An 18142-nucleotide genomic window follows, 5' to 3' on the forward strand; every position below is an offset into this window, starting at 1 on the left:
ATACGTGTCTTTGAACACTTGACTTTAGCCACTGTCAGAGGACAGCTGTTCTGAGAGGATGGTCAGAAAGGCAGAAATGCTTAGCCAACGAATTCAGGATCAGAAAAAGCAATCCAATGCCCAAACCATTACAGCAACCCAAGAAATTAGCAGGAACTCTCAGCTTCCCTAATTTAGTAACGGTTGGTCACATGTGAGAGTCTCAAATAATACTGTAACTCCTTGTGTAAGCATTTAATAGCCTCCTCTTGGGTTACTAAGACATAAATCTGGAGACATATTTCTCCATAAAAGCAGTTTGAGAAAGAGGAAGCTCTGTGGTCAACAGGACAAGAAAGTTTAGTTCAGGATACTCCAGTTTCTCAATGCATTGCAGCAGGTTACTTCAAGTAAGACCCAGTCCATTGCAACTAATTAATACAATGGCCTGAATTGTCACAGCAGATGTCAGGTTTTCTGTCTTACTGCACTACAGACTTACATTCCAAGGTTCCTGTTACTGGAGGTTAGCTTGAAGAGCAATTCATAGTTATTCTCTGGAAAGATCATGGGTATAGGTTTTCCAGACCAAAATCATCACTAAGAATTAGATTAACAGAAATAGATGGTCAAAATTTTTACTATATATTTTATTTAATGTAGCATAATCCATCAAATATCACATCTACCAATAACCCTCTAAAAATCTCATTCAATCTTCCTTCAAAGAAATCTCTCTGGCCTATCAGCTTCCCACTGCACCGTCACCTTTCCAGCCAACTTGACAGAAATCCATCTGCTAACCTACCCTGATTACAAAAGTACAGGTGAGCACTACATAGAAGACTGACACTTACTATAGCATTAACCAGTTAAAATATATTTGTTCACTCAGTGCAGAGAACTGCAACACCACGTTCATAGAAGCTGCGGGGATCCTCCTTGGTGGCTATTTCAAAGTCAACGGTGAAAATCAGATCAGCACGAGTGAAGTTCAGATAAACTGGTAAAGTAACCTGGGGAAAAACATGAATATAGGAGAGTTCTGTAAGACAGCTGAAGAGTGTCACAGGTTTCTGTAACACTACATCGTACCAATGAGATGGGAATTCAGTCTCAGATAACTCAGTACTCAAAATATGAAGAAGAACCCCAAGACTTAATAAATTCACAGATGCTGCTATAAATACAAATTTGAGTTTTGACTTGAACAGCATTTTTGGATGTCTCTCCTTTTTATCTATCTACAACAGAAAGACACAGTCAGCACTAGGTCTCTTTGCTGCTAGCCCTGAAATCAGATGCCAACTGACACCAAGAGTAATTAGAGAACACCAATTTGATTTGTTGTGCCCAGTACAAGTATCCATAAAGCCTTAGGAAAAAAATTTCTAGGGATATCTAGATATTTTAATCAATACTCACAACATTTGCTTTTTTATCAGCATTTGTCTGCTTGATCCAGCGAAGCTGTGTAATGGGCAGGACAGTTGAAATAGCATTTGAAAGCGACAGCTTGTTGTTACTGCACGTAGCTCCCTGAAGCTTCAGGCCTGCAAATTGCAATGCAATTTAGAGTTCTAAGAGCTTTCATACATCCAAAGGCTGTCTCCCTCTGTATCATTTAAGGGCTAAGTCCACTAAATGAGAAGTATTTCATACTGCAAAATGAAGGTGTAGGTGATACACTATGCAATACCATTTCAATATATACTGACCCTGGTCTTGAGGTTTATTAGCATTTTAAGTACTTCTCTAACAACTAATATCAAACTACTTTCAGAAAGTGTGTATTAACTTTTGCAACAACAGCATCTTTTTCATTTGACATAGCCCATTTAATACCAGAAGCTTCTGAAAACATTTCAGAGGAAGGTCCCTTCCTTCAGCTAAGTTTACCTGTGACTCCAAAGCTGCAGGCATCCAGGACTGCGTTCTGGGTAGTTGTAACATTGACCTCAAGACAGAGTTCTTCAAGGGACCAACTGTTTGCTTGGGCAACATATTGTCTTGTAGCAGTAATATATGCCTCTGGTACGAACAGGCCACCCAGGCACACATGGATGTTCTATTTAAGGGGGGAAATATAAGGAAAAAAAGTATTTCGGCTGCAGTATTAATTAATGACTATTATAAATACTTTGTCAATCTATTTACGTTAAAATGTTCCTGCTACTACTGGAACACAGTGTAACTGCTAAGATGCTTTTTGCTCTAAGACTTTGTCTCCTACTGTTCCACAATACTAATGCTTCCTCTGATCTCTGTGCAGTTACCCTGCTAAGCCTCATCATGCTATGATCAGGAGATGCTCAGCAGTATTTACAGACATTTCAGAGAACATTGACTCAAGTTCACTGACTGAGGAGCTATTTAGAAGTCCTGATGTGAAGACTCCAGAAAGCAGTTACACAGCTCCACCAATAACCCCGAGAAGTCAGCACAAGGTACCTTCAGTTCTTTTGCTCCACCAGATGCAGCTGCCTGGGAAATATTCTGGAGCTGTTTAATGCGCTCACTGAAGTCAGACACCCACTGGATAACAGTCATACCAGCTGGCACTGTGTAATGAGACCAGCTACGAGGCAAAATACCTACAAAGATATTATTAGAATTAAGTTTTGTTCACATACAGGTTGAAATTACACACTATATTGAAACTTTGAAGACTTGGACTGGAATAGCAACCTCTATTTTAGAAGGCCCTTCAGTAAGTGAAAGCACTTTCAAAGATTACAGAGCAAATGGCCTCCAGGTCTACTTTGTATTTAAAATGCCACCCACTTACAGATACCCTTCAAGAGCAGCTGCAGTTACACACAGCTTTTTAGTGCAAGACCTAATCTTCAGCTCTGCATGAAGATTTGAGTTCTTTAGAAAAAACTGAAGAGGTCGAGTATCTGTGTTTCAGAAAATGCTTTTGTTCAAATCACCACGTATTACAACATGCAGCACGTCTGTGAAAATTCCACATGTATGTACAATCTTTAAATAGAAATTCAGACAACTTGAATATTTTCTAGATTTTATAGGGCCAATACTGCTCATTTGGTGGTATAAATAACTTTCTTCTGTCACAAGTCAGAAATTGAGAGAATTTAGTAATATTTCAGCCTAGAAATTAATCTGCTAATATAAATTGTACAAAAAAGCCTAATATATTACTATTAAAGCCAAACTATTATATTATTATTATAGCCTAATTATTAGGCTATTATCAACCTCAACTTGAAATCTCATATCAAGCCAATGGGAATTTTATGCTCAAATTTAAGTATTACTTGTGTCAAATGACAAAGTCTATTCACATTTCTCTACCATTTTTGGGGTTTTTTTAAGCTGCTGGCCACAGCAGCCTCTTACAGAGTGCAAGAAGCAAAGGGAGCCCTGGGAGATGCTATCTTGAATTGCCATACCTTTCACCAGCTCATTTATCAGTGTACGCAAATAGTTGGTTTGTTTCTTTTTCCCTTCACACACTTGAACCACGTCTGCCAGGTCCTGACGAACATCCTGGAGCAGCTTAGCTCCCATTTTCACCTCTCTCTCAAAGAACCGGAACAAAGGATCCTGATGGTCAAAACATTCAAAGTAAGCCACAGAACAAAGTTCTTGCTGGAAAATTGCTACGAAAAACAACCCCCAAATTCTGGGTGGATGGAACAGTAACACTGTGACTACAAGCACTGAACAGGAAGATGAAGCCTGTGCTGCAGAAAATGATTGCAGAAACTGTTTTACAATCAACAATCTCCTCTCCCTTGGAGAAACAAGAAAGTAGAAGTCACAGTTGAACAAATAATGCAGACTGCCTGGCTAGACTGCTTGCCATTGCACTTCTTCAAATACTACCCAAAGACATAATCAGGTTTAGAAGCATTTCAAGAAACCTAGCAGGTCATTACATGGCTATGGCACTCAAAATCATCATCAATACAGGTTCCATTGACCCTTCAGCAGTGCAGCTGGTTCCTCCAAATCACAATGCACCTGAACTTGTGCTTTTCCTATGCCCACATTAAATAAAACATAGCTCTTACTTTAATGTTTTCCACAGTCCGCTTCAGATGGTTTAGAGTCTGTGGGATAAGGTGAAGCCAGTTAGAGGCTGTGGTATGCAGTGTTCTCATCCAGGCTGGGCGTCCATCTGATGTAGAATCAGTTCGTGTCTTCTTCTCAGTTTCTGCATAAGCCAGATCATCCTCATCCTCCAGCATCTGCATTTTCAGCATTTTACTGATCATATCTATGCCTAAAACAGAAGATTTGCTGTTAGAGAAGCAGTGGCATCAAGGTTAAAACATCCCACTACATGCAAGAACCAGGACTTCTTATTATTCCTAGTCTAGACCTAAGATTCAGAATTGCCCAGCTGTAGGTGGCTCCAGAAGCTTACAATAAAGCTTTCCAGAATCAAGACAGGAGCTTGCCATCTGGAAGACTAAATGTAACTGGCTTTTTTTGATTCACAGGCTCCTGGTCAGTTTTTGGATTACTCAAAAACCAATTATGTTGAGGGAGAAGGAGAAAGCTATCAACTCTTTAGCAAAACTTGTATTTCTCTTCTGCTTTTTCGTTAAAATGGTGGCCTGATACTCTATTCAAGACGTTGCTAAGCTCTGGATTTACCTTGTGTAGTGAGAAGAACTTTCTCTGCATTATTTGGCAGTCCCAGCCATGATGGTGTTTGTGTATCTGGGAGCATCTCAACCCACTGGACAAACTCTTCACGCCTGCAAGGCAGAGTTTTAATATTCATTAAAGGGTTTCCTCTGCTAGAATGCCAAGGTAATGCTTTGCCTGAGACAGATGTTTACACAGCACAGAAATACAGGTTATGTGCTTGGGTTTCTTTTCTTTGTGTGCAGTTTTTTAATTAAAAAAAAAAAGTTGTACATAAGAGATCAGGGTAAGGAAAAAATGATACCTGATTCCATCCGGCATCTGAATATCTTTGTGTCCATCAACCTTGCAAGCCAGCTTGAATTCACTGTCAAAACTTAAGGTAGTGAACAGACGTTCCAAGAAAGTGTTTAACAAACGTTGGTCAAATTCATTATCGATACGACCTCCATAGATAGACTGGGCCATCAGTGTCTTCAGTGCAGACCAGGGGATCTTATCAGGGGAAATGTTTTGGCGACCCTGTAATTATCAGGAAACAATTGATAAATTGCCAACAGGTTTTTTTTTTGTCTACTCATTTAACTTTAATTTTTCCAGAACGGATTGTTTCAGTGAAGATCCAAAGTAATTTGTTACTTGTGCCTAAGTACACAACACTACTTGCCTTTGCTGTATCATCCAGCCAGGTATCCACTGTGTCACAGGCAGATCTCAGGTCAGATTCTCCAAACTCATACTTCTTGGACCAACCCAATGGAGCATAGCGCAGGCGCTCTTGGATAATGGCATGGAACCAGGCAAGCAGGAAATATAAACGAGCACGCTCATTTGGAGACTAGAAGCAGGAGAAAAAAAACAACACAAAACCAAACAACTGTTACTCAAGTGAACTGATAAAACCAAAGCCTGCTAAAAGACTAGAAAGTATCAGATTTAATGCTAGATTGCTACTGAAACTGAATACATTCTACCAACAGAAAAAGCAACTACTACTTTGCTTGGGTGAAGAGAGAAAAAACAATTCAGGTACATCTTAGTATCTGAGGTTTTATCATCTAAGGTAAAATTTCAACAAACACGTTCTTCCATTTAGTTTCATCAAGACAAACCACAGCCTCACCTTGCACATTCTAGAAACTGGAATGCTACTGAAGGTCCTCAGCATGTTTGCCTTTACACCAGGAGGAGGCTCAAACACAAAGATCCGGCCGGCACGTAACAAATTCACTGGCACCTAGAGAAGATCAGTAAGCTCAAATCCAGCTGCTTCAGCCTTCATTAAATTAAATCCCAGCACAGTTTGCATTAGCTTCAAAACCTCATGGTGACCACACGAAGTACTGCCTTTCTTTTGGAGGTAAGGGGAATCAGCAAAAGCAACAGTATGAAGTTTACAGCTACAATTCAGTTATCAGAAAGCAAGGATAATAACTTTCCTGACAGGTATGTATTTTCACTCTTGTTAACTACAGAAGGCAGTCATGAGAGAACCTTCCCTGGGGAGCACTCTTAGCTCTGCAAGCCAGTTACTCTGCAAGATAATAAAATCTTAAATCACCATTACCTTTGGATTAATCTCCATGGTAAGGAAGAGCCTGAAGCAAGCATGGGGTTGCAGGGAATGTAGTTTCTTTTCTAGCTGCATGAGCCAGCCAGGAGCCAGGTGAACATTCTTCAGCATTACCCATCTGTGAATTTTTGAAACAGAACAAGTGCTTTTTACAGAACAGCTTATGGATCCTGGCTGTGATCATCACAAAGAGCAACAAAATTATCAATGCTATAGATTTTCCTCCCTCTTTTAAACTTGCCTTCTATACAGAATCAGTTACTATGTACTATAAATGGGTTAACTTTCTTGTTTTGCAGGTACAGCCTACTGCTCCTGAAAATATTTAAACGGAAGATGTAAACAGATGTGCCTGCTATTACAAACTTAAATTCAAAAGATAGGCCTACTTTTTTTTTTTTTTACTTAGTTTTATCTCTTTAACCAATAGATAACTTCCCCCTTTTACCTTTCTACTAGGCAGTATTCTAGCTGAAAATGAAATAGAACTTACCTTCCAGATTTCACTGCTGTGTTTATTGCTTTATCTGCTTGGTTAAACCCTTCCGCAGAACCTAAAAGACAGAAGGGTTGCTAAATCTCTTACTACTAACAATTTCATTTATGCTTAGATGTTGAAATAAGGTATGCTCTTACCAATAGCAATAGAAGTAATCTGTGTATTCTGCTCAGCTGCAAGGTCTTCAACATGACCACTGGCATCATAACCAGGCACTGAACACATCAGCACAGGGGTATTTGGTTTCACCTGTGCTCCAAGAAGTTGAAAAGGATATGAATCAATCACTAGATAAATATGAGAATGCAGTAAGCTCAGTGTTTCTTCCCTCTCTACAACTAAAACTATTACATTACTCTTATTTTTACTTTAAAAAAAAGAAAAACAATCCACTCCTCATACCAGAGAAGGAAGAAATATTAATTGGATAGCTTAACTCATTGTGGAACTCATGCAAGATGGCCTTAAGCATTTCAAAACCAAATAGTGTACCTCTGTATCCACAATGTGTGTCAGATCTAAAGGCTGCTCCATAATGGACATGAAAGACTCTCCAAGATTTGTTGAAACAAAGGTATGTGCCATGGCCAACAAACGATCCGGACGGAAGGCCTGGATCAGAAGCAAGCGATGAATGGCCTGTCCAATGGGAGCTGGAAACAGGAGATAGGATTAGATGGACCCTCCTCTCTTCAATTCTCCATTCAATTTCTCCCCATCTTGTTCTGAAGACTACATATTTAGAAAGTTAATTATCCTTTTGGAAGATCTGATGCAACTTTTTAATGAAATGCTTCTATTCTGTTTTCAATTTGACAACTGAAAAAAAAAATTAGCAGCTTCAGCTGCTTTACAAAATCTACAGGCTAGAATTATTGACATGAGCAATTTTAATTTCCAGGAACAACAGATTTTTTCACATCTTCTCATTCAAAAAATAATCTGCTCTTCTGCTAGAGCTTGAAGTCATATACATTTGACTAGCATGGATAGGGTAGATAACCTAGAGCTGCTTCAGTTAATGTTCCAGCAGCTTTAATAAGCAGCTAGTAAATAGGAGCTTAGAATCCTGAATTTAGAAAGCTACAGGAATGAGCTTGGAATGATCAAAGACAGCAAAGACTTCCAGAAGTTACCTTTCAGATAGGGGAGGAACTGAAGGGCAACAGTTACCCTCAAGTTCTCACTCTTGAAAAATTAGCACTGACAATTAATGTAGCAAGAGGTGACTTCATGTTTAGGTACAACTGCAGGTCTAAAACTTTACTAGACCAGCCCTGTCCTCAAAAGATCCATGTCTTGGAACTTTTTAGAGTATTGAGATATCTCCAGATTGGCAATTACTAAGGTTAATCTAAACTATTATGCAATCTAATGAGATTGTAGAATTAATGTTTCATCCTCAGTGGAAGACCAGATCACAGGTTAAGGTGCAGCCTTAACTACTGCCTAGAACAGTTTGGTTTTAAAAAAATCCAGTGAAAACAAACAAACCTCCCAAAAAAACCCTAAACAACCCAGAACCAAACCTACTAGACCTGAGGTTTGTATACAATCCCAACTTTATGATTTTCTCAACCATTAAGGTCCAAAATTAAATTCTACTTTAGAGTTGCTTTTAAAATAATAGTAATCTACTCAGTACAGTAGGACTGATATGGACAACAGTGCACATTCACTTACTTGCAGGTTTTTCTTCAGTCCAAAGGTATGGTACAGTCTGTTCTGGGGAACTGCTGTCCAGCCAGATACAGAATTGCTGTATTGAAAAAAAAAATTGCAAAAAACCTGAAGCTGACTTTCAAGAGATCAGAAATATACAGCAAGGACATGTAAAACTCAAATTACACTTTGTCTATTATCCTATCTTTACATGTCCCAAATAATTTCACTGATGTGCCTCATTTCACTGATAGCCTCCAGCACAACTGATTCTACAGATCTCTGTCAAATCTCAGGCCAAGCTCTAAGTTATTTTACCGAAGGCTGAACAGTTTGAGAAAAATTAGATGTAGTAAAGAGAATTCAACTTCTAATATAAAAATTAGGCAGGACAACCAAACAGGTACTATTTAAGATATAGACATAATTTGTGACATACAATTTCACAGTCAAGACAAAGATGTATCAATGTTCAGAAGCTGAGTACCATCCAAACTGATTCCACACAGGCATGTCCAGAGCCCACCATAATGAAGTTTATGTGTGGCCAGGGCTGTTCCCCTCTGTTGCATAATTATCACACAATAGTGGTGCAGCAAAATATATGCAGTGTCACACTTTCTGCTACCATGGAACCAAAACTAGTCAACCACAAAGCCAGAGGCATGGTGAAACTGTTTCTGAATGATGAACAGTGCTGGTCTTTACAAATTTCACAGCTAGGTTATGAGGAAAGTAAGAACATTCATTTCCACAACTACAACTAGTTAATCTTTAGGACTTCTCTTTCCACAGCAGGAGAGCTTGCTTGTAAGCATGAAGCTTTTCAAGCAGACAGCTGAAAAGCTTAACAAGATAGTTCAGTAGAGAGACAGACCCTAGGCAACACTTACCTCATCAGCTTGAACTTTTGAAACAAGGTCCTTAAATGCAGGAAGGCAGCTCAACCTCATCATTGCCTCTGTTTGCTCTACAGTCAAACCATTGATTTTGGGGAGAGATGCAGTGTTTAGTACAATCTCCTTCCCTCTCAAGAAGTGCTGGAATTCTGCATCGTATGTAGGCTCCCTAATGTTAAGGGAAAATAAGACTTTAGCTAGATGCCTTCAAGATAGCCCTCTCTTTTTCAGCTTAAGTGAAGCCAGAAAACAAACATTTACCCAATAGTGCCTTTCAGTTTGATCCGGGCCAACAACATGGCAAATGTTATGTGATCCTGGTGCAGCATGCCACGTGCCACTCGGTTGAAGGCCACCTAGGAACAAAACAGAGTAGTCGTGTAAGAAGCTTTGAACTCTGACCCTTCAAAAATTATTAAAGAATTACATTTATTAATTAAAAAACTGAACCTGAAAGAGATCCTTTGTGATGATTGAGAGACGATGAGTATGGTCTGTAATTCCCTTCAGATTTGGGTTCTCATACAAGACATTGTGATAGATGTCCAAGAAAAACTGGAGGGAGTATTGGTACAGGAAATGTATCTGAAAGAAAACAGAGCTTATTTTTTCTCTCCACAATCCTGCTGTTTGATAACCAACAGAGTATGTATACCAAACTGCAATACTGGGCAGTGCCTATTTAGCTTTAACCAGTAAACACTCAAAGCTCCTGAGAGGAAGAACTCAATCTACCTGTTTCAGTGACTCCATAGTAAAGTAGATACTGCTGCAAGCTGTGGAAAGAGGCAAGTACTGCTGGGAAACAGTCTCCACTTCTTGCATGACAATATCAGTCTCTTCTACTTTTCTGGTGACCTCTGCTGCTTCCTTCTTCAGGTTCTCAAGTGTAGTAATGATGGTGTCATCATCCAGGATACGTCCCTTCACTTCATTCAGTGCTTGTAGTAGGGATTTTTCCAATTGACGTAAGCGCAGCTGAAATTCACCTTAATTAGAAGAAAAAAAGGTCATACATACATATTGTACAGATATGTTAAAGAATTATGTGAATTGTGTGCAGTTTGCCACTGGGCATCCTGAAAAAAGAGTATGAAGACATTTCACTTTGTACTCTTAGAGTAAACCCACTGTATTCTTTTAGGACAGGAAGAAATTAATTTTGATAAACGTACCCTGAAGCTTGAGGAGGTCAGAGCGTTTTTCATCAACATCTGGTCTTTCAGCTTTCAGGACTTCATTCAGACACTGGCTCTGCAAGCTGCTGCGAGTTACTGTGAAGTTCACAAATGTAACACGAGAGCAGAGGTCTGGTGGGAATTCAACCTGTCACAGGAAACATGAAAAAGGTTTCTCAGCTCTCTTAAACATGCCATTTCTACAAACAGGACTACTTTTGATTTTACTTACTGTTGGATCTCTGGTGGAAAGGAAGATAACGAAGGATGGTGACAAATCAATATCTTGGTCTCCCAAAGTAATCAGAACTCTGCCTCCAGTTCTTCGGACTTCACGATTCAGAACAGGATTCAGAACTGGGTCATAGCTCTCCACATCCTAGAAAGACAGACGTGTTAAAGACTGTTGTTTGCAAGTGTCTCAAGCTAAAACTCCCAATCCAAGAGGGGCTTAAAATTCTGGTAAGCAAACATTTGGCAGTTGGTTTGGAATAGGGATCACATTCAGAAGGTATTTGCACTTTAAATGTGTAGTTGAGCTACACAGGTTCAGAAGGGAAGTATTATTAGTGGCTTTAATTTTGTTAGCTCTACTGCAGGTAAGCCTTATTCTAAACAGTACAAGCAACAGTTACTGATCTTTTCCATTTCCATACTAAGAAGTGAAAAACATACCCACTTCAAGTGAAAGTCAATTATTCCTATAGCTGCCTATTTCTTCATGTTACTGAAATTTCTCCCTGATACTCAGAGCAGATTTAATTCTAGATAACTAACAATATTAGTTGCCATTATCTATGACTAGAGAAAGCACATAAAGACAAAGGAATAGGTAAGTTGCAAGTCATTTTATACTATGGAAAGATAATTTCAAAATAAAAGAATTTCATCTTGAAATGGTGGAAAAGGAAATACCTTATTTTGATTTTGTAGCTCACTAATTCTTCTCAGGACTAATACCACATGTATCACTAGTTTACTTGTTAAGTTGTAAATTGAAAATAAAGTTGCTTGCATGTTACTAAGAGAACAATTGCAAACTTTTCTAATACATAGAACAGAATTCAGGAATTTAAATAGCTTCTACACAATCATGCCACTAACCTGAACTAGAAGTGGGTTACCAAATCTCAAGGCACTTTCCAAGTTCTTCCTGAAAGCGTCATCCAAGAAGCTGGTACGAGTTATCTTACGGTCTTTATATTCATTCATGATAAACTCTGTAGCTTGCCCAGAGGGATCGATGATCAATGGATACCTTAAGTTAATAATAAAACATTTTCATTATTTAGGTTTTGACTGCAGACAGTGTCTAATCAGTTTTATGAATTTACACTGCGTTATTAGTCTCAACTCTAAAACCTTGTTTATTCCTTCACTAAGTTGAGGCACGTTCAGTGACTCACTTCAGTTTTGAAAGATAAGTTTGTATTTGGGCAACAAAATAGCTCAAATAACAAAATAGTTTAAGCCAACTCATTTTAACAGCTAAGCATAACAAAAAAGGAAAGCAAAGGTGAATGAGTTTTATGTTTACACATGATTCAGAACCTTTTATGAACATTAGTGCTTCACACTCCAGTGAAACAGTGCTTTGAAGGAGCTACTGTGATTCGATAGGTGCAAACCCTGCCTGCTGTGAGAATGTTGCTTAAGAACTTCATATCTTAGAATGAAGTACCTGTTAAAGCGTTTGAGCATGATGGCATTCTCCGTGCACAGGTCATCTGCAGGCAGGGAACTCGCCTGCCAGCGCAGCCGCTCATCGGCGTTGGAAAGGTACTCGGTCCTTGCGATGTCTGTGCGGAACTGCAGGAAGCAAACAAAGTCAATATGTAACTTGACATTCTCCAACCAGCTGATGAAGACATTTTAAGTAAATGCAGTTCTACAAAGCTGCAACAGTTTTCCAACGGCTCCATTCTTTACCTAGCAATCCTAAAGCTTAACTCCTGCAGCAAATCAATTTATGGTTAACTTATCATGACTGTATCTTTACCTGGATATTTGCTTGCTGCAAATGGTGAGACCACGTAGTGAACAGATTCTGACGCATTTGCTGGTCAAAGTAGCCAGCGTAGGCAATAAAAGCTCCTGAAAGTAAACAGTCTCCTGCAATAGTGGACATCTGGTTTTTGAAAGTTTCACTTGTCTTCTCCCATCTTTCACGTTCAGCAGAAAGACTCTTCAGAAGAGCTGTGCTACGGTTTACCTAGAAAAAAGTAGTGAAGTAGATTCTTTAGATGATGAAATGTTCCTATATTACAAGTCTCTCAGAACACTTAAATTCTGACTCAAGGCCCAAGTTAAATTTAAAAGCTCAGAATGAGATTAAATTTAGGGTTCCTCAGTGCCAATTTATTAAGTTGATTCTAACTGTTACCTTGAGGAACTTAGAAGTGCTAAGTACTAGCAGAGTAGCAACATACTAATGATGAGATCAAGTATATAGGGAAATCCATACTCCCCTCCTTGAAGTCCAGTTAAGACATTATAATCCACTACATCCATGTCTCTTTTCAAAGGCTTTCTATATATTTTAAACCTTATGAGAACTGTCTTGTTAATCAAGAAACAACATAAGCTGGTATTTCTCTAATTCCAGACAAGTTTCTTGAGAAGCCTCATGACACCCAGAGACAAAACAGTTCAAATGCACAGCACAGGGGAAGCAACCAAGTCCACTCTCACATTTGAAGAATGATTCAATTTCGGACTGTCAAAGATCAAAGAATGTAAAATGATTGCTAAATGAAGTCTTACTTTTGCTTCAACAGCTGCCAAGTCTGCCTTAATAGCTTGAGCCTCCGAAATCAGTACTGCATATTCTTCTTTGTAACGGGCAATACTGGCCTCAAGATCACGAATCATCTGTTCCACTTCATTTGCTTTCTGTTGGTTGTCTTTGGCATCATCCTCCAGCTTCTGCAGTTCATTGCGTAGAGGTTCCACTCTTTTCAACATGTCAGCATAGTTCAGCTGCGAATGGTAAATAGAACCTTTACACTTTCTAAAACATGTTATCAGGAACCACAGCATTCAGGTATGTACTATCAACTGCATTTTTTCAAATTTATGTACTTCTGACCTGTGTAAGAATTAATAACTACTTAAGAGAAACCTAGTATTGTTTATCAGTTCCTAGGACTCTAGTTTAAACTAAGCACAGAAACATAAGGAATTTCCTTTTCCAAGATCCTTGTACTGCTCTGTAGATTTACACGAAGTCATTCAAAAGGTTCAGACCCCATTAAGAAGTGCATAGCATTGTTTTACATAAATATTCAGCGGGGTGTCCATGCCAGTACTGTGCCAATCTGCCCTTCTCAGCAGTGAAATGGGTAAAGCTAAGCCACAGAACAGTTAGGACAGGGCCTGCTGGCAAGTTTGAAGTTAAATAGAGTCTCTCCAGATCATGCCATTCCAAGCAGGCACAGTTTTAACGAGCCAAGAATTTTGGTGTATTGGAACAGCAACAGGCAAGTAAAACCATTCTTGGGTATCTCACTCTGGGGGCAAGATTCCCAAAGCATATTCCTTTAGGAAACTTAAGTCTGCCTTGAGTGTGTCCTACTCTGAGGCAACACAAATGCACTCTCATTAAGAGGACTGCACTGCATTTTCCACTGGACAACTGTCTTGTCCTGTAGAATGACTTCACATACAGAAAGTATCCACCAGTGTTAACTGTAAACCTAAAGTTTTTCAATGCAGAAGCTGCATCACAGCTGGCCAGTAATTCTCTGGCGTGGCACTATATATCCCATAAGTATTCATCAAAACCATCTACCCCATTTCTTTGAAGCAAAATAGCTTGCAATACATAGCTGAATAAAGGCAAATTCAGAGCCATTAGAGTGCCTTCTGGCTCACTCTTTTCACCTTGCCTTTGCTTCCTTAAGCTGACTTTACCTGTGCAATTGCCCATTTCACCATAGGTCCACAGGCCAGTGATGCTCTGTTTACAATTTCATAGTTGTAACTTGGATTTGACAGGTAATTTTTCTTCATCTTCTCCCGGATGGCATCACTGCAAGGGAAACATTTCAACAGACAGCATGAGTACACTGTGTCAGCCCATAGGTGCTCAGTATCCCTTTATCTAGCCTGCCTTCCACAGCTGCTAAGAAACATTTCCTGTCAGTTTTGCTGAGTAGTAGCTGGGATGTTCAACATATTGTTTTAGAAATTACAGCTTACAGGTGATAAAAAAGTTTTATCAATATTTTAAGATTAGTCATTCACAAACTGCTCAACTCTGGAGCTGGAAGGGAATATCTCTAGATATCTCTAGTCTGACCTTCTGCTCACATTTAGAGCCAGCTAGGAAGCTGACCTCCTAAGCTGAATAAAGCCGTGAGCAGCCTGGTCTGATATTGCTGCAAAACCTCTTTCAACTGATAATGTGGCTTTGGACAACAACACACTGCTTTGCAACCATGCCATTAAGTCACACAACAAGCAGCTGCTTCGCCTCAATTTTCACAATACACCTTGGCTTCAGCAGTCTATTTCCTGTACCACCTGCGTGTTCACCATGTGCAACAAGCTGCAAGCTGGTGTCAAAAGAAGTCCAGTGCTACCAAAGCAATTACACAGAGGAAAGTCCAGTTAATACCATCTGTTCTTTGTAACTGGTTTACATAAATATCTCACACTTCACCTGATTTCCTCAGCAGAGAAGTTAACAATGGTTGGAATGAAGTTCTCTCTCATGATGATGGAACGTATTTGTTTCCAGTCAGTGGTGCTTTCACCTAACAGCAGGCAGATGGACTCCAGGGCCAGCTTAACTGCTGCAGGTGGATTAGCCATGGAACGGACCTCTACCAGGTGCTGCTTCTTTATTGACTTCACAGCTAACCAGTGCCAGAAAGATGAAGTGTATTGATTAGGAAGAAAACAAACAGTTAGCAAAGCCCTGCAGAGTACCCTGCATTTGTAAAAATGCTTCAAGATTCTAAAAAGGAATATGAGGTTATTAGAGAAGCAGATACTACTGAATAACTACTATATTACAAGACACATGTCCACGAATGTCAATTTGCCAAATGGGACCAGGCAGCTTACTCTGCTGCCTAAAAATTATTCACTCAAACCAGTGATTTGTCTACCCAGTTTAATGAATGGACAGCTTGACTGTATGCTGTCTGTTCAGCAGCAAGTCATCAATGGTCTTTCTACAGCTGGTCTGCCAGAAACTAAGCCACAAGCCATAGAAGGAGTATCAACAATCAGATTGGTACTATTACACACAGACATAAAAAAAAAAGAAAAAACTAAACCAAAACACAAACAAACAAACAACCCCACAACAATCACAGCTCAAAGACTGAATTTAAAATTTAAAAGAAAGGACTCTGTTCAGCCCCATGCTACAAGCCTACACTTTTATTAGACAGGACCAACCTAGATCACAAGAAAACACCTTCCCATAGACCAGTTTTAGATCCAAGACCACAGTGTGATCCCTTGAGGTGCTAACATACCATTCTGAGCTTCAATGACAGCAGGCTCCACCTTGTCAAGATCTTCTTTCACACTCATCTGCTTGTCTGCAATGACCTCCTGCTGCTTGTGCAGCTGCTCCTGAATCTCCTGGCTCATAACCTGTAAGGAAATTTCACAGAAAAAATACTGCTTTTTAGAAGCTGAAATTCTTCCAGTACTTGGTCTGTAGGCTCTATTTTTTAAATAAAATAGTTGTTATGCACAGAGATTTAACAAAAAGTTTTACCTTTTTCTTCTCAGCTTCCTGTTGGTCTTTCACCATCTTTTTCAGCTTGTCATTGGCTGCTGCATTTTTCACTTCCAGCTCCTGACTCTTTATTCTTAGGTCACGCCGCAATTCCTCCACCTAAGGCCGATTGCAAGATGCAAGAGAGAATTCATATTGAGCATTGAGATCTATTTACTCACTCCAGCTTTACACAGGGCAAAGTTTTAAGAAAACATACCTGATCAACTGTTTCCTTGATTTTTCTAAGACCAACATTCAAATGCATTTGCTGCTCCTCCAGTTCACTTCGCTTCTCATTGAACAAGTTGGCATAATGGTTGATGAAGTCCAAATAGTGGCGTGGTGTGATTGCCATGGTTCTGCCTCCTCGTTTTGCCAGCCGAGCATTAGCCTTAAGGGAACAAAGTGTTGTAGAGTATGCACTGTTTTAAAATTTATCAAGGATCATAGTTTTTAGGAAACTGGTGAATGATGCCATAGCCTAGAGGTAAGTGTAAGTTAAGCAGTGTAATAACATACCTGGTGAAGAGTCTGATGAACAAACACACAGCTATTAACAATAGCCTCCCTGTGCGATGGTGGTTGTGGCAGCTTATCATACACAACTGGCATGTAATCAGGCACAATGTAATTTGGTTTCTCAAGATCCATTTTGCTTGTGAACTCTTTGCCAACTTGGTACAGTGCCTCAGTTGACCAATCTCCAAACCAGTTCAGGACACATCTGAAATACAAAGCATTTGTGAAGACTTCCCCAAAAGTAGTATTTCAATGGTACCTGTAAAATATGTTGGAATATGTAGCAATTACCTGTTGAAGAGTGCAGGAGAGGTAGCTGCCCTGTCCTTCAGGCCCTCAGAAGATGGATTCATAGTGAACACTACATGGAGATTGCGAATAACTTGGCTGGTGAACCATTTGTAGAGTTCCTCATGTGAATCTAACATTAAACCTTCTTTCTGTGCTCCTTCTTTACACTGAGTCATGAGGGTAGCATATTCATCTCCTTCAAAGAGGCCAGGAACCTAATTCAAAACATAGTTTTGTTGTAGTTTATGGTAGTAAAAAGGTGCAAAAAATATTTACTTAAAATCTTCTTACCTCTCCATTGGCTAGGAGAGTGTTCATTCTCTCCAGGAATCCAGAATCCAAGACGTTTGACTCATCCATAATAAAAGCTATTTTTTCATTTTTGCAGCCAGAGCGTCTCAGTACTGTCCTAAGGTCTTCATCAAAATCTTCACCTGTGTATTTTCTGTGAACCTGGTAAGAGTTTACATTGGTCATTAACATTTTGGTTTAGCTTTAATGGGATTTTAGGGGTCAATATATAAGTGGGAGTTTTGACTTACAGGACTTTAGAAGTAAACTTAGCACACCAACCTTGATTTGGTAGACACTCAAACCGTTCATCCAGGCAACAAATCTCGACAGGGTTGTTTTCCCTGCTCCACTGACTCCAATTAGCAGTAAGTGGCCCTGTGGCTGACGGAAGATTCTGAAAAAGAACACAAACAAGTGTGATTGATAAGTGTTAGCAACTTACTGAAGCATTTCCTAGAACACTTAAGCTTCAAGTTAGTGCCAAAACTGACACACCTTTCCAGATAGGATCCTGCTGTCTGGAGGCTGGCAGTATATTTTCTATGGACATCAATGAGACCATTCTTACTTTGTATTGAGGCTATTCTGGTTTAGAGTAACTCTACATACTGCTTATACGAGCAGAAATGGAAGTCTGAGCTTACCGGTCAATTCTTAACACATGATCCAGGACTTCATTGAACAGGACAAGTGGTACATCAAGTTCTTCTTCATAAAAGACTTTAAGCCTAGCTTTCACATAGTCTCTCAATTCTTCTTGATCCACTGGAATATAATCCTAAAAGAACCAATACAGTCAATACAGTATGGAAATTAAGATTAAGGGAATTTGCTTAGGGGTAAATTTATGAGTACACCAAAGCAGAACTACTAGAATACTTGAAG

The 18142-nt window shown here is 39.4% G+C and overlaps 1 protein-coding gene across 1 annotated transcript in view; it reads right to left on the bottom strand.

Moving 5' to 3' along the window:
* Positions 1 to 611: 611 nt before the first annotated feature.
* Positions 612 to 18142, bottom strand: part of DYNC1H1 (dynein cytoplasmic 1 heavy chain 1) — a 44949-nt gene continuing 27418 nt past the window's right edge. Inside the window, exons 44-78 of the mRNA XM_053979212.1 lie at positions 17902 to 18035; positions 17537 to 17651; positions 17255 to 17416; positions 16964 to 17178; positions 16673 to 16877; positions 16371 to 16544; positions 16151 to 16270; positions 15903 to 16023; positions 15077 to 15272; positions 14326 to 14443; positions 13177 to 13392; positions 12413 to 12625; positions 12095 to 12222; positions 11518 to 11671; positions 10646 to 10792; positions 10411 to 10561; positions 9971 to 10224; positions 9686 to 9820; positions 9497 to 9591; positions 9230 to 9404; positions 8358 to 8433; positions 7167 to 7327; positions 6812 to 6923; positions 6669 to 6729; positions 6170 to 6293; positions 5726 to 5839; positions 5270 to 5440; positions 4907 to 5124; positions 4609 to 4712; positions 4020 to 4231; positions 3396 to 3549; positions 2431 to 2573; positions 1879 to 2047; positions 1405 to 1532; positions 612 to 995 (exon numbers count right to left, since the gene is read on the bottom strand). Of these exons, the coding sequence (XP_053835187.1) occupies positions 867 to 995; positions 1405 to 1532; positions 1879 to 2047; positions 2431 to 2573; positions 3396 to 3549; positions 4020 to 4231; positions 4609 to 4712; positions 4907 to 5124; positions 5270 to 5440; positions 5726 to 5839; positions 6170 to 6293; positions 6669 to 6729; positions 6812 to 6923; positions 7167 to 7327; positions 8358 to 8433; positions 9230 to 9404; positions 9497 to 9591; positions 9686 to 9820; positions 9971 to 10224; positions 10411 to 10561; positions 10646 to 10792; positions 11518 to 11671; positions 12095 to 12222; positions 12413 to 12625; positions 13177 to 13392; positions 14326 to 14443; positions 15077 to 15272; positions 15903 to 16023; positions 16151 to 16270; positions 16371 to 16544; positions 16673 to 16877; positions 16964 to 17178; positions 17255 to 17416; positions 17537 to 17651; positions 17902 to 18035 (5304 nt within the window). The 3' untranslated portion in view covers positions 612 to 866. The remainder of the gene's footprint in view (positions 996 to 1404; positions 1533 to 1878; positions 2048 to 2430; positions 2574 to 3395; positions 3550 to 4019; positions 4232 to 4608; positions 4713 to 4906; positions 5125 to 5269; positions 5441 to 5725; positions 5840 to 6169; positions 6294 to 6668; positions 6730 to 6811; positions 6924 to 7166; positions 7328 to 8357; positions 8434 to 9229; positions 9405 to 9496; positions 9592 to 9685; positions 9821 to 9970; positions 10225 to 10410; positions 10562 to 10645; positions 10793 to 11517; positions 11672 to 12094; positions 12223 to 12412; positions 12626 to 13176; positions 13393 to 14325; positions 14444 to 15076; positions 15273 to 15902; positions 16024 to 16150; positions 16271 to 16370; positions 16545 to 16672; positions 16878 to 16963; positions 17179 to 17254; positions 17417 to 17536; positions 17652 to 17901; positions 18036 to 18142) is intronic.

The sequence above is a fragment of the Vidua macroura genome, chromosome 6 (genome assembly GCF_024509145.1).
Source record: "Vidua macroura isolate BioBank_ID:100142 chromosome 6, ASM2450914v1, whole genome shotgun sequence".
Classification (NCBI taxonomy): Eukaryota; Metazoa; Chordata; class Aves; order Passeriformes; family Viduidae; genus Vidua; species Vidua macroura.